Source organism: Somniosus microcephalus, chromosome 12 (assembly GCF_052327205.1).
Source record: "Somniosus microcephalus isolate GS21.2 chromosome 12, FLI_Smic_1.0, whole genome shotgun sequence".
NCBI classification, from domain to species: Eukaryota; Metazoa; Chordata; class Chondrichthyes; order Squaliformes; family Somniosidae; genus Somniosus; species Somniosus microcephalus.
Genome location: NC_140998.1, coordinates 52,801,985 through 52,817,544, shown reverse-complemented (window position 1 = coordinate 52,817,544; position 15,560 = coordinate 52,801,985). Strand labels below are relative to the sequence as shown.

The 15,560-nt window shown below is 47.7% G+C and overlaps 1 protein-coding gene across 3 annotated transcripts in view; it reads right to left on the bottom strand.

Moving 5' to 3' along the window:
- LOC147109187 (protein SIX6OS1-like) overlaps positions 1 to 15,560 on the bottom strand; it is a 232,393-nt gene that overhangs the window by 55,549 nt on the left and 161,284 nt on the right. For all 3 annotated transcript variants that reach the window (XM_086002859.1, XM_086002857.1, XM_086002858.1), the window contains exons 10-11: positions 10,567 to 10,718; positions 926 to 1,002 (exon numbers count right to left, since the gene is read on the bottom strand). In XM_086002859.1, coding sequence (XP_085858985.1) covers positions 926 to 1,002; positions 10,567 to 10,718 — 229 coding nt within the window. The remainder of the gene's footprint in view (positions 1 to 925; positions 1,003 to 10,566; positions 10,719 to 15,560) is intronic.

The following is a 15,560-nucleotide window of genomic DNA, read 5'->3' as shown; positions in this document are numbered from 1 at the left end:
AGTGTGAAGCCCTGATCTTGTCTGCAATGCCTCCCATGGTCAAATATCTTGTACAGTGTGTAAAGTGCTGAATGTGCAAGTGATTTTCATGACAGTCCCATAGCTGCTGGATGAGGGCTGGCCATTAGGGCTTTCAGGTCCCTTTGCCCATAAACTGAGGTGCACATGCAGGGATGAGGAGGACACTGGAAAGGGTACTCACCCTGACAACCCGAGTGAGGTCGTTGAACTTTTTCCGGCATTGCACAGGAGTCCTGGCAACCACGCTGTTGGAAGTCACCCTGTTTGAGACCTCCCTCCAGGCTTTCCGGTAGGCGCTGGGCAGCGGCCTCCTGCCACCTTCTGGGAACAGAACATGGTGCCTGCACTCCACTCCGCCAACCAGCACCCTCAGGTCACCGTCGCTGAAGCGCTGCGCTCTCTCCCTGGCCTTCTCCATAGCCCTGGGCGTTGTGCAGATGAAGCAGAAGTGGTCAGGCCTAGCTTGAGGGCTGCGGTGTGCAGGGCATGGCAGGCAAACAAATCCACCCTCCCCCTTTAAGAGCTGACCGGCGCCAGAGTGTCTGCCGTCAATCAGAAACTCGCCGCACCTGCGCTGCGCCCGGCCTCGGGGGTATCGCTCAGCACCGCCGGCTTAGCGCCTAAAGATAGTCGTGCATCGCCTGTTTTAGCGCAGCAGCAACCTCTTGGGGCGATGCGACTGAATATCGGCGAAGGTGGCGCGAACTTGCGCCGGGCGCAAACTTTAGCCGCTGCCCGACTGTAGCGCCCCGAACGTGGCTATACTGAATTTCTAGGCCATGATACATAAAATAAAATGACAATGAAGAGTATGTAGCAAGTGTATCATGTTTTCTCACCCCCACCATCAACATGACTTGAACCAACAAAATTACATAGTATCACATATATTTTTAATCTTTACCTCACATTCTTTGTGTACTGAATTAAGTTGTGTACCCAGAACATTATTTGCTTGCAGATTCTTATGTTTTCCACTTTCTAAGACACAAATTATGATTTAAAAGACAAATTAGTTATTTGAAATTATTTAACAATCTAATCTAATGTTACTGTTCTGAGTCATTAATAGTCCCCATATAACTTGAAGATACAATAAATTAATTATTTTACTATAAATTAGATGTCTAGAGTTCAAATTCCAGAAATCACAGAACGTGTCACCACAAGCAGTTGCTGAAGTGAAGGGCCTCATCAGCTGTCGTGGGTTACAGAAATAAACCGGAAAGTCAAAGCTGATTCTAATCAGTTGATCTCTGGCAGGGTCTTACTCATGCCCCTTCTTGCTCTTGCCAGTTTCTCAGCTTTTAAAGTCTGCATCATTACCTCATTTGTCAGAAATGACTACAAGTGAAAAGACAATTTTACATAAAGATAATTTATACATCTTGACTGGTCTGTTGGTTTAAAATGTGTACACAGATATACTGGCTTAAACATGAGCAATTCAGGTTAATAACAACAGGATAGGGCTAGCACAATACAAAAGCATCCATGTTCCCCTAAGGATCCAATTTACTCTTCACATAATTTTTAAAACTAACTGATAATTTCACTTAAGAACAAGTGTTAACCAGCTGTTCAAAGCATGCCAGAATACAAGGAATGTAACTGCTAGAACCAATAATATTCTTAGACTATTATTATATCCTAAGTAACTTCAACTAGTGGTTGTACAAGGGTATTGTGAAAGGTTTATAAAAGCAAGCAATTACCAATGAATGAGGAAAAAACAGGTGAGTTAATGTAAACTTCTCAAGACAAGAGACCTGGGTCAAGTTAAACAATTTCCTCTTGTTTCTCAGAGAGGAAATACCAATGTAATTGGCGACAATGATGGTTAGGTTGCCATGAACTTGACCTTGTGACTGACAAGGCCAAAAAGAGGTCAATTTGAATAAATGCTGATATTTCCCAATGGTTTTGAACTAAGATTAATGAAATAAGCATACCTACAAAAATTCTGATGGGATCCATTATTTTACCAGAATGGACCAGCCAATAGAACCCAACTAATTAGTGCCAATGGAGCTCAAACCAAAAGTAGGCACCCAATCTAGAAAGAACTTGCATTTATATAGCACATTTCACATCCTCAGGATGTGTTATAGCACTTTAAAACCAAAAAAATACTTTTGAAGTGTTGTCACTGTCGTTTTGAAGGCATAGTAGTCACGTTGCAAACTGTAAGGTCCCAGCAGTGAGATGAATTACCAATGAATCTGTTTTTGACCAGTACAATGGGAGAACTCTCCTGCTCTTTGTTAGTGCTGTGGGATCTTTTACATCCACCTAAGCAGGCAGTTGGGATCTCAGTTTAACATCTCATCCAGTGACAGAGACAGATTTGGTCCACTGGGAGGGGTTGAATTCGAGATTTGTTTGACTTGGCAGGAAGGGAACCGAGCTGGGTACTGGGTAATGCAGACATAAAAAAGAGAAAAAAAGAAAGTCTTGCCTTTATATAGCACCTTTCACAACCTCAGGACATCCCAAAGCGCTTTACAGCCAATGATGTACTTTTGAATTGTAGTCGCTGTTGTAATGTAGCAGCCAATTGTGCACAGCAAGCTCCCACAAACAGCAGTGTGATAATGACCAGATAATCTGTTTTTGTTATGTTGATTGAGGGATATATACAGGAAACTTTCTGGTATCCGGCACGGACGGGACTGAGCTGGTGCCGGTACATCAACAATGCCGGAGAACCGAGCGCTATAGTTAAAAGATACGGAGTAGCAACAAACCCTGTTGCTTAGCAACAGCTTCAAAACAATCGGCACAGCTTGCAAGCGTCTCTGTAGCTTAGCAACAGCTTCAGCTAGACACTTGCACAGCCACAGTAAAAAAATTAACTAAAAGTAAAAAAAGTTATCTGAACCGACTCCTGAATTTTGCCGGTGGATAGAGCATTCCGGTTATTTAGTGGCTGGTTAATCAAAAGTTTCCTGTATTGGCCAGGACCTGAGGATAACTCTGCTGCTCTTCTTCGAAATAGTACCATGGGATCTTTTACATCCACCTAAGAGAGCAGACAGGGCCTTGGTTTAATGTCTCATCCGAAAGACGGCACCTCCGACAGTGCAGGACTCCTCTTGAAGTGCTAAAACTGAATTTTGTGGGAGGCAAGAATGATTAGTGCCTGGCGCTAATTTTTCATTACAACAGTGACTACACTCCAAAAGTACTTCATTGGCTGTAAAGCGCTTTGCGACATCCGGTGGTCGTGAAAGGCTCTATATAAATGTAAGTCTTTCTTTTTTCTTTTCCTTCAGCACTGCACTGGTGTATCAACCTAGAATTTTTTGCTCAAGTCTCTGTAGTGGGACTTGAACCCACAACCTTCTGATTGAGAGGTGAGAGTGCTACTCACTGAGTCACAGCTGACAGCTCTAGTCTGAATATACCTATTCTGAAGCTGAACCAGGAACTGCACAGACTTACCATGCCAAAACTGGAGGCCAAATACAGGTGACAGAGGTTCCTGGGAGTGAAATGGAGGCAGTTCTCCAAATCCCCATTGGTTGACCTCAAAATGATTGGGAGGTTATGAAATTTCTGACCCCCCCCACTGATCTCATCATGTGAGAGCCGCAATCTATGTTTTGCTCTCTATAACATTTTTTAAAAGTTAGAATCAAAGGAGCTTACTCACTGCCTGTTTCTCGGTCTGTGAGAATTTTGCATTGTGATTCGCTACTTAGACAGCTTGTTGACGTCACAGCAGCTCGCACTATGGAATTCCCACTATATTACATTAATTTCAATTGCACGTCAGAAAAGCTGAATTTCTTGCTACAGAGATCGTGAGATCTCTGTGGGAAGCTTACTTTGGGGCCAGCGGAGAAGGCCTTTGCATGAGCCCTAATCTTGTGTAATAACCTTTTATGTGGCACCTTATCAAATGCCTTTTGGAAATCCATATACATAATACATCCACTGGTTCCCCTTTATCTACCCTGCTAGTTACATCCTCAAAAAACTCTAATAAATTTGTCAAACATGGTTTCCCTTTCATAAAACCATGTTGACTCTGCCTAATCATGTTATGATTTTCTAAGTGACTTGATATCACTTCCTTAACAATGGATTCAAGCATTTTCCCAATGACTGATATCAGGCTAACTGGCCTGTAGTTCCCTGTTTTTTCTCTCCCTCCTTTCTTGAATAGCGGTGTTACATTTGCGACCTTCCAATCCACTGGGACCATTCCAGAATCTAGGGAATTTTGGAAGATCAAAACCAATGCATCCACTATCCCTTCAGCCACCTCTTTTAGAACCCTAGGATGTATGCAGTCAAGTCCAGGGGATTTGCCAGCTTTTAGTCCCATTAGTTTCTCTAGTACTTTTTCGCTACTTATATTAATTACATTAAGTTCCTCACCCTCATTAGACCCTTGGTTCCCCACAATTTTTGGTATGTTTTTTGTGTCTTCTACTGTGAAGACAGATACAAAATATTTGTTTAACATTTCTGCCATTTCCTTATTCCCCATAATAATTTTTCCTGACTCAGCCTCTAAGGGACCAATGTTTACTTTTGCTAATCTTATCCTTTTTACATACTTTTTAGAAACTCTTACAGTCTGCTTTTATATTTCTTGCCAGTTTTCTCTCATTCTATTTTTTTCCTTTTTATCAATTTTTTGGTCAACCTTTGCTGGTTCTGAAACTCTCCCAATCCTCAGGCTTACTATTATTCTTTGCAACATTATAAGCTTCTTCTTTCAATCTAATGCTATCCTTAACTTCTTTAGTTAGCCACGGTTGGATCACTTTTCCCATGGAGTTTTTGTTTCTCAATGGAATGTATTTTTGTTGAGAATTATGAAATATTTCTTTAAATGCTAGCCACTGCTTATCTACCGCCATACCTTTTAATCTATTTTTCCAATCTACCTTAGCCAACTCGCTCCTCATACCTATATAATTGGCTTTATTTAAGTTTAAGACTCTAGTTTTGGACTTAGGCAAGTCACTCTCAAAATTTAGTTCCCAACCTTGGCCACCTTGCAACCATGTCTCTGTAATGGCTATTAGATCAAACCCATTCATCTCTATTTGTGCCATTAGTTCATCTATCCTGTTACGAATGCTTCGTGCATTCAGATAGAGAGCCTTTAATTTAAATGTTTTACCATTATTCCCTGCTTTGACCTTATTCTCTGCTGCACTGCTACCATTAAACTCTCTGGGCTAGATTTTCAGTTGATAGCGCCAGCAGTTAGCACCTTAAGAGAAGTGATTTTCGGGCGCTATGCGTGTAGCGCCCGTGCGCAGCGCAGTTTGCGCCCCGCCCCAAATTAAGTTGCCCGTTAGCGCCGGCGCAAAGTTTAGCGCCCGCCCGGATGCGCGCGCAGAAAATGACGTCACATCCTCGTGCAACGCCCTTTGTGCGCCCCGATTCCAAACTTCAGTCGGACCGCCCCATTGTGCGGCTGGCGGCCGGAGCGTTTGGAAAAAGGAATGCAACACAACCAGCGCGGGCCCCGGGGGGCGCAAATTAAAGGGGACGTGCTCTCCAGTATAAAGGCCAGCCTTTTTTCAGAAAACACTCTTGTGCAACGCATTTCTGGAGACACAACAAGGAGGATAGCTAACTGGTTTCAAGCAGCAAGAGCTCAGGTATTTTTGGACTCAGGCCAGAGCGCTGCAAGTGGCCTTTTGGAAATTTGAGTGTTTGCCAGGATTGCATGGGGTGCCAACGCGGAGCTGCAGCTCCATGTCCGTAGGGCTCGCAGACGCATTGTGAGAGGGGCAGCCCTGGCTAGAGGCAGAGGGGGCTACAGGCGTCGGCCACGTAGGCCTTACCCAGTCAGGCTATACCACCAGCAGCGCTCCTACCTAAACATGAGTGCCGCGCGATGTGTTAAAAGGCTCCGATTCCGAAAGGAGGTGATTGCAGAGATCTGCCACCTGCTTCGCCGAGATCTGCGGCCAAAGCTCAGGTGCAGGACGTCTCTGTTGGTGGAAGTGAAGGTGACGGTGGCATTGAACTTCTATGCCACCGGCTCCTTCCAATACGCTGCTGGGGACATAGCAAACATCTCCCAGTACGGCGCGCATCGCTGCATCCGCCAGGTGACCGAAGCACTGTTCAGAAGGAGAAGCCAATTCATCTCCTTCCCCATGGCCCTGGAGAGCCAGCATCAGCGCGCATTGGGATTTTCCAGACTCGGGGAATTCCCCTTGGTGCAGGGCGCCATTGACTGTACGCATGTGGCTTTGCGGGCCCCTCTGGAGCATGGCGAGCAGTATCGCAACAGGAAGGGCTACCATTCTCTGAATGTGCAGCTGGTCTGTGACCACAAGCAGCGCATCATGGCAGTCAATGCCAGCTTCCCAGGCAGCAGCCACGATGCCTTTATCCTGCGGCAGAGTACTGTGCATGACATGTTCCAGGCACAGCCTCCCCCAAGAGGATGGCTACTCGGGGACAAAGGCTATCCTTTGTGCACCTGGCTCATGACCCCGCTCCGCGCGCCCAGGACCGCTGCTGAAGAGGCCTACAACGAGAGCCATCAAACCACCCGCAACATCATCGAGCTAACTATTGGGGTCCTCAAGCAGCGGTTCCGCTGCCTTGATCGCTCCGGAGGAGCTCTCCAGTATTCGCCGGACCGGGTCTCCCAATTTGTGGTGGTTTGCTGCATGCTACACAACCTGGCTATCCGCAGGACTCAGGCACTGCCACCTGACGTTGGACCAGCACCTCAGGAGGAAGAGCATGAGGAGGAGGAGGAGGAGGAGCAGGAGTACGTTCCCAGGAGGGAGCGACCAGGGCCATGGGCCGCACGACGCCACCTTATTACACGGTACTTCTAAGCCCCCTGTCAGGGAATGGCCAGGGGCCATGAGGGAAGATGAATGCAGCCGCTCCGCAAGCCCTCAGCCGGCGAAGCCAACAAACACTAAGAAGAACAACCATGGAGACTGCATGAATAAAGATAATTTTTTATTACACAAAAATGAAAAGCCCTTCCCACATGAATCCCCAAAAACAATAAACGGGCCCCACAAAAAGCCCAACAAACGACTCACTCCCACAAACTGGGGAGGAGTCACTCCACCTTTCTTCAAACGGGGCCTCAACGTCGGCCTAACGCAAAAAATAAGCCCTCCAACAACACAACCATGGGCAAAATAAAGATGGCCACCGCCATATAAAAGGAAAGCTGGCCACACCCTCTACTGAGTGGCCCGCGAGGGCGAGACCTTGCCCAGCCTTTTGCCTCCCCTGCCCGGCCTGCTGCTCCTTCGCAAGCTCTGCCCAGTGGCTGCTGCGAGGCTGGGGGAAGGTGCCTGAGGCTCAGATGCCCTTCCGCCAGATGCCGCTGGGGGGCGGCCTACATGGCGTTTGGGCCTCGAGGGGCCGTCTGCTGAGTGGCGCACCTGAGCCTGGCCACCATCAGCTGCAGCCGCTTGCCCTTGACGCCCCAGTGGGGGAATGGCGGCGACGGATGGCGCAATGTGGGCCAGCTGGCGTCTGGGATGCGCTGGCTGGTGCTGTGGCGCGGTGGCACTCGGCCGGGCCCGCACTGCAGGATCCGCAACAATCAGCCGAGGGGTGGCTTGCTGGGATGGTCCAGCGCGGCGGCTGCCCTGGCGATGCCTGCCTGAGACAGCGCGTGTGGCAGCAGTGAGTGCCCCTGTTGTCCTGGTGTGCGCGCGCATCACATCCGCCAGGGTCTTGACGGCATCAGTCAGCATGCGGCCACTCGCGGCAGTTGCTGCCCCGAACTCGCGCACACTGGTCGCCAGCGACTCGATGGCCTCAGGCATGCGCCCCACCACGCTCATGAGCTCCGTGTGGCGCCGGTCCGAATCCTCGGCCATTTTATCCAGCTTCCGCACCTCCTCCGAGGTGAAGGTGTCCGGACTGGAGTCGCGACTCTCCCGCTGGGGAGGAGGGGGCCGAACTAAGGGACCCTTGCCACGTTGGTGGCGGCAAGTGTGCCGATCAGCAGCACTCCCCTCTGATCCTTCCCCCCTTTGGGGGGAAGGCCGCGGGCCACGCGCACTGCTCCTGGGTGGCTGGACGCCACTGGTCCCAGAAGCTGCATTGCCCTGCGACAGTTCCTCCAGGCACTCGTCCAGTGAGGAGGTGTCAAGCATTTCCTCCTCTCCTGCGGGACGTGACTGTTCCCCCGATGGTCTGGCTTGCTCCTCCTCCTCCTCCTGGTCGGAGGTGCTGTCACTGGCAGCTTCAGGGTCCTGGTCGTCACCAGCTGAAAGCAGGAATGCACAAGAGTAGCTTCAGAGTGAGGAGACGGCGTCAGCGAGGGAGTTAGGACTGGTGGCATTCAGCGCATTGGTGGGACAGTGGCAAAGGAGGTAGCTCGGATGGGCCAGTGCGACGCGAGAGGGCCAAAAGGCGAGGTCCTTACCATTGCCGGGCAGTGGAGGGTCGGATACTCCGCACGCTGTGGGGATGATCACACGGGCTCCCATGAGCACACACACGCGCTCCTCCAGCTGAGTGAGATTCTGCAGCTTGGCGCGGCCACCCCTGGCACGGGCCTGGCGATTAAAGGCTACTTTAGCCTGCAAGAGAAAGGACGGGCTGTAAGTGCGCAGTGTAGCCCTGATGTAGTGTGCACTGCCTCCCATGGTGGAATAGCTTGGCCAGAGTGAAGCCCTGATGTAGTGTGCACTGCCTCCCATGGTGGAATAGCTTGGCCAGAGTGAAGCCCTGATGTAGTGTGCTCTGCCTCCCATGGTGGAATAGCTTGGCCAGAGTGAAGCCCTGATGTAGTGTGCACTGCCTCCCATGGTGGAATAGCTTGGCCAGAGTGAAGCCCTGATGTAGTGTGCACTGCCTCCCATGGTGGAATAGCTTGGCCAGAGTGAAGCCCTGATGTCGTGTGCACAGCCTCCCATGGTGGAATAGCTTGGCCAGAGTGAAGCCCTGATGTAGTGTGCACAGCCTCCCATGGTGGAATAGCTTGGCCAAAGTGTAGAGTGCCGAATGGCCATTTGATGCTCATGACTGTCCCAATGCTGCTGGCTGAGGGCTGGCCAATAGGACTTTCAGCTCCCTTTGCCCATCATGTCAGGTGTACATGCAAGAATGAGGAGGAGACTGGAAAGGCTACTCACCTTGACAATCCTGGTCAGGTCGTTGTATTTTTTACGACATTGTTTGTGGGTCCTGGGGGCATCGCCGGTGAACGTCACCCTCTGGGCGATCTGCTTCCAGGCTTTGGTGTAGTCGTGGTGGGTTGGATTCCTCCCACTCTCTGGGAACAAGATCTTGCGCCTCACCTCCAGAGCTGTGACCATTATGTCCAGATCACCCTCTGAGAAGCGCAGGGCACGCTGACGGGCCTTCTCTGGCGTTGCCATGCCTCCCTGGGGCTGAGCAGCAGTGTTGAGGCCTCTTTGCAAGGCTGCAGTGTGCAGGGCATGGCAGCAGACCAATTCGTCCCTTCCCCCTTTAAGAGCTGGTCGGCGCCACGGGGTCTGCTGTCAGTCCAAAAATGACCGCACCCGCGCTGCGCCCCGCCTGGGCGCTATCCCTCTGGACCGCCGGCTTAGCGCCTAAAGATAGTAGTGGAACGCCTCTTTTAGCGCTCCACCAACCTCTTAGGGCGAAGCCACTGAATTCCCGGCAACGGGGCGCTACTTTGGGGCGGGCGCTAACTTCGGGCGGGCGCTAAGGTTAGCGCCCCAAAACTGCCTATACTGAAAATCTCGCCCTCTATCCCTTCCTGTCACACTCTGCTTATTTTTACCCAAATCGCTACACTGCTCTATTGCCTTGACCTTTCTCTTTAGATTTCTAAGTTTCCCCTCACCTGACCCCCTACCCCCCCCCCCCAACTTTTTTTTAGTTTAAAGCCTTATCTACAGCCCCAGTTATTTGATTTGCCAGGATGCTAGCCCCAGCCTGGTTTAAGTGGAGCCCATCCTGACGGAACAACTCCCTCTTTCCCCAGCACTGGTGCCAGTGCCCCATGAATTGAAGCCCCTTTTTCCCACACCACCCTTTGAGCCATGCATGTCACTCTCTGATCTGCTTGATCCTATGCTAATTTGCACGTAAACCTCCCTGCATGCTGTAACTCCCTCCATAAGCATATGGAGGGAGTCATGGAAGAGCCTGGGTGCAGTCGTATACCTTTGTGCAGTGCTTGTCAGTGTTTGCAGCACCTCAATGCTGTAGGACACTGACAGCACAACTGTCAAAATGAATGTGAACATGGTCCCTTTAAGGAAACTGGCAGCTGATGCGTCATCAAATGACATCATCAGTCCCGCTTCCTTTTAATTGGCCAGGAACCTCTCAGGGCGGGCTTGACAAGCCCTATTAACGTAAAATCATGTCGGAGGCCAGGATCCAGACAGCTGCGGGGTCGGCACCCGCCGCGGATGTCGCCACCCGCCACAGACGTCGCCCGTCACGGTTGGTAAAATCCAGCCCTTCGAGTGGATTACAATAATCTTAAAAAGAGCAAAAAAGAAAAAATGCTACAAAGCTGATAGAAAAAGGAAGAATGTAATACACATTTATTTAATGTAACTTAATTTAAAATGGACATACCTGTTTCTGTCTGTGACTGTTGCCATGCAAGTTTTAATGGTTTCAAAGATAATGTTGATTTCTGACCAACTGTGGCATGTCTCTGAGACTGTGCTTGTTCAGTACTTACTACAGTATTCAAAGTAATCTGGTATTCATGCTGCTGGTAAATGCTGCAAACATATTTTAGATGCAGTTACATTAGAATTAACTGCTAGAGAGTAACTTACTTAGTGAAGTATGCCAAATATTCTTCTCCATAAAATTTCTACCACAGTACCTTATCCCATCATCAAATAATAGAATAGGAGAAAAGTGTACTTATCACTTTACATTTTTGGAGTAGTTTCAAGTCACTCTCATTTTTTTTATTCGTTCCTGGGATGTGGGCATCGCTGGCAAGGCCAGCATTTATTGCCCATCCCTAATTGCCCTTGAGAAGCTGGTGGTGAGCTGCCTTCTTGAACTGCTGCAGTCCTTGCGGTGAAGATACTCCAACAGTGCTGTTAGGGAGGGAGTTCAAGGAATTTGACCTAGCAATGATGAAGGAACAGCAATATATTTCCAAGTCAGGATGGTGTGTGTCTCAGAAGGGAACTTGCAGGTGATGGTGTTCCCATGTGCCTGCTGCCCTTGTCCTTCTCGGTGGTAGAGGCCGCAGGTTTGGGAGGTGCTACCAAAGAATATCTTCTCATACATAGAAGATGTTCAAGGACAGCCACCTGATAGGATAAATACTTCCACAATTCAGGAGTAAAGCTAAATGGTCAGCAACAGGCGCAGGGCTCAGCCAGAGTGAAGTATATTGTTTGCACCCAATCTTCTTAGGTCAACTCATTATTATAAATAATCATAGTTCAAGGTGCACCTGGGCAAGGAACAGACTTAGTGGTGGGAGTGGGAAATTGTATTTAGGTGAAGTTTTAAGGAATGTGGACAATTAAACCGATGTCAGAATTTGGGAGCAAAAATGTTTGCAGCCTTGGGAAAGGCTCAAAAGCATTTTGACCCAGTGGCAGCATTTGCCAAGGCTGAAGGGGAAGATGACTTAAGAAGTGAAAGACAAAATTGAAGTTAAGAGCAACCCAATGTGCAGGCAAGCCCAGCACCCAACCTAGGTGTGCCAGGACCTACAGATGTGGTTGTTGGCATCTTAGCAGCACAGGGAAGCATCCTAGGATCTGGCACCACTGTGGAGGGGAAAGCTTAAGTTTGTCAGAACTGTGGAAGGGGGACCTAAAGTTTGCCAGAGCTGGGTACAGGGGATTGAGTATGGGATTTGTCTCACTGGTGGATTGCTGGGCTGTATCAGCAGTGAGGGCAAAATCTTGACAGCATGGCAGGGTGAGGAGAAGAAGTTCCAGTTCTAGCAGCACTGATTGGTAAGTTTCTAAGACATTCCTGCAAACATTAAATTCAGTGTTGCTGTGTTTAGTTCCTGGATGTGTACCTTTCTCAGAGTATAATTTTCTCTCACAGTTGTCGCTAATTTTCAACATAGCAACAAAACACAATTAAGGCTAATCAATCATTTTCTCCTTGCTCATGAAACTTTTAAAATTCAATTAATTTGTTCTTTATTTTGGGGAATTTATCATCAGAGACAGTGATGGCGTACAGCTCCTAGTCTCTCACCATTAAGAAAATATTCCAAATGTCTTTCTCAGATCTAAAGTGGATGACCTTGCACTTCCCCACGTTGAACTTCATCGGCCATAATTTTACCCACTCACTAGTCCAAGTCCCTTTGTAACTTCTTCCTCCACACAACTTTCTGTACCTCCTAACTTAGTGTAATCTGCAAACTTGGATATACGACTTTCTATTCCTTCATCCAAGGCATTAATATATATGGTGAAAAGCTAAGGCCTCAGTACAGATTTCTGGGGAACACTACTTGTCACATCTGTGGCAAATGGATTTCAATGTAGGCAAATGTGAGGTCATCTACTAAAAAGGATAGAACAGGGTATTTTCTAAATGGTGAAAAGCTAAAAACAGTGGAGGTCCAAAGAGAGTTGGGGGTCCAGATACATAGATCATTAAACTGTCATGAACAGGTACAGAAAATAAAAGGCTAATGGAATGCTGGCCTTTATATCTAGATAACTAGAATACAAGGGAGTAGAAGTTATGCTACAGCTATACAAAGCCCTGGTTAGACCACACTTGGGAGTGCTGCGAGCTGTTCTGGGCACCACACAGTAGGAAGGATATATTGGCCTTGCAGGGAGTGCAGCGTAGGTTTGAAAGGATATTTACTAGTCCCTAGATCAGGCGTATTTCTCAGACGTTCACTTTCAACTAAAGTTTGAGGTAGCCGAATCCTAAAGATGCTTAACTGGGTCTAAAGGTCTGGGCTATCTCTCCCTAAAGGAAAGGAACAACCGAGAATGTTACCGTCCTCCGGATAGTGCTTTTAATAAGCTTAGCTAGACTGTAATGTCCCGGATATTATGAGGGTCCGGAAACCTCCCCTCAGACATGTACCTCTCCACCAATGAGTGTACAGAGATTGAGTTCGCAAGTTATTGATACAGAAGACTTATGTGAGACAATTCTAAAAATATATAGATGTATTAAAAGAACTGACATGCAATTTACAGTTGGTGAATCAGTCAATCTCAATGTTAACAGTTCTAAAAAGAGAAAAAATACGATTTTATTATTAACAGAGAATCTTACTTTTAAATCTTAACTTTGCTACAGTATTGCAGTTCTTAAAGTTTTCTATACAGGATATCTATCAATATCAAATACCTTTGATTCCCGAGGTACAAAGAGTGGAAGACCACTGTAGTCGAGAATCGCTTTGCCCGATTAAAGCGAGTCTGCTATCTCATTTGAGACTTCAATATTTATACCCTTTTTCAGTTGTATTTCCTTTTAAGGTTTCTGCTGACCCAAGTTAATTATCCCTATTCATCTTTCTGCTGACCTCTGCAATTCTTTACTGCTACATCAGCTTGTAATATTCCAGAATCTTGTCGCATCTCCAGGTGTTCTGGGTTCACCATATAAAATGGTGTGAAGGGCAAGTGTCCCTTATTTTATGTCATCTTTACAAGGGCAGATGTTCCTTTATCTTATGTGCCATCTTTACAAAGTTTAAATTAAAACACCTTATCTAGGGTGGACCATTGTTTTTGTTCCCAAAAGTCAGCCTCTCGGAGCCATGCACCTTCTGTTTCAATAAGGTTATTTAGTCAGGGTCAACAGCTTGTCCTGTTTCAATAAGGCCAGAATTCTATGGCTTATTCCTTCACAGGTTTACCAGAATGATACCCAGACTTCAGGGGTTAAGTTACGAGGAGACTACACAAACTAGGGTTGTATTCCCTGTAATTTAGAAGGTTAAGGGGTGATTTGATCGAAGTTTTCAAGATATTAAGGGGAACAGATAGGGTAGATAGGGAGAAACTTTTTCCACTGCTTGGGGAGTCTAGGACTGGGGGCAGTCTATAAATTAGAGCCAGACATTTCAGGAGTGAAATTAGGAAACACTTCGACACACAAAGGGAGTTTTGAACTCTCTTCTACAAATGGCAATTGATGCTAGATCAAGTGCTAATTTTAAATGGGAGATTGATAACTTTTTGTTAACCAAAGGTATTGAGGGATATTTGCCAAAGGCAGGTATATGGAGTTAGGTCGTAGATCAGCCATGATCTCATTAAATGGTGGAACAGGCTCGAGGGGCTAAATAGCCTACTCCTGTTCCTATGTACCTAGTTGTTAGAGCCTTGGTCAGACCCCATCTGAAGTACTGTGTTCCGTTTTGGGCAACAAATCTCAGGAAAGATATATTGGCCTTGGAATGGGTACAGTGCAGATTCACCAGAATGATACTGGACTTAAAGGGTTAAATCATGAGGGGTCTGGACAGAGTAGATAGAGAGAAAATGTTCCCATTGGCAGAAGGGCAGAGAACCAAAGGACACAGATTTATGGTAATTGGCAAATAGTTGATGAGACTTGTTTGGATCCAGGGGACTCCTGTGGAGCACTGTTACAATGAGGCTCATGGTGCTGTTAGGGAGGGAGTTCCAGGGTTTTGACCCAGCGATTATGAAGGAACAGCGATATCTTTCCAAGTCAGGATGGTGTGACATGGAGAACTTGGAGGTGATGGTGTTCCAATGCGCCTGCTGCCCTTGCCCTTCTAGGCGGTAGAGGTCACGGGTTTGGGAGGTGTTGTCGAAGAAGCTTTGGCAAGTTACTGCAGTACATCTTGAAGATGGTACACACTGCAGCCATGGTGCGCTGGTGATGGAGGGAATTAATGTTTAAGGTTGTGGATGGGGTGCCAATCAAGCAGGCTGCTTTGTCCTGGATGGTGTCGAGCTTCTTGAGTGTTGTTGGAGCTGCACTCATCCAGTCATGTGGAGAGTATTCCATCACACTCCCAACTTATGCCTTGTAGATGGTGAAAATGCTTTGGGGAGTCAGGAGGTGAGACACTCGTCGCAGAATACCCAGCCTCTGACCTGCTCTTGTAGCCACAGTATTTATGTATCTGAAGAAGCTCTGCAGTTCAGTCCAGCCTTCTCACATTGTTGTAGTTTGCTGTACGCTGCACAATTTTGCCATCCACAAAGGACTGCCCCAGAGAGGCAACAGGAAGGTGACCAAGTAAAGTATGAAGAGGGGCCAGATTCCTTTTGGTATTCTTCATCAGCTTGTTACTACTGTCAACAAGGGCAGACATCAACGACTAAGTCCAACACCGCCTTCAGTGTGTCAGTGCAGCCTTCGGTCGCCTGAGGAAGAGAGTGTTTGAAGATCAGGACCTCAAACCCGGCACTAAGCTCATGGTCTACAGAGCAGCAGTGATGCCCGCCCTGCTGTATGCCTCAGAGACATGGACCATGTACAGCAGGCACCTCAAAGCACTGGAGAGGCACCACCAACGCTGCCTCCGCAAGATCCTGCAAATCCGTTGGCAGGACAGGCGCACCAACATCAGTGTTCTTGCTCAGACCAACATTCCCAGCATCGAAGCTTTGACCACGCTC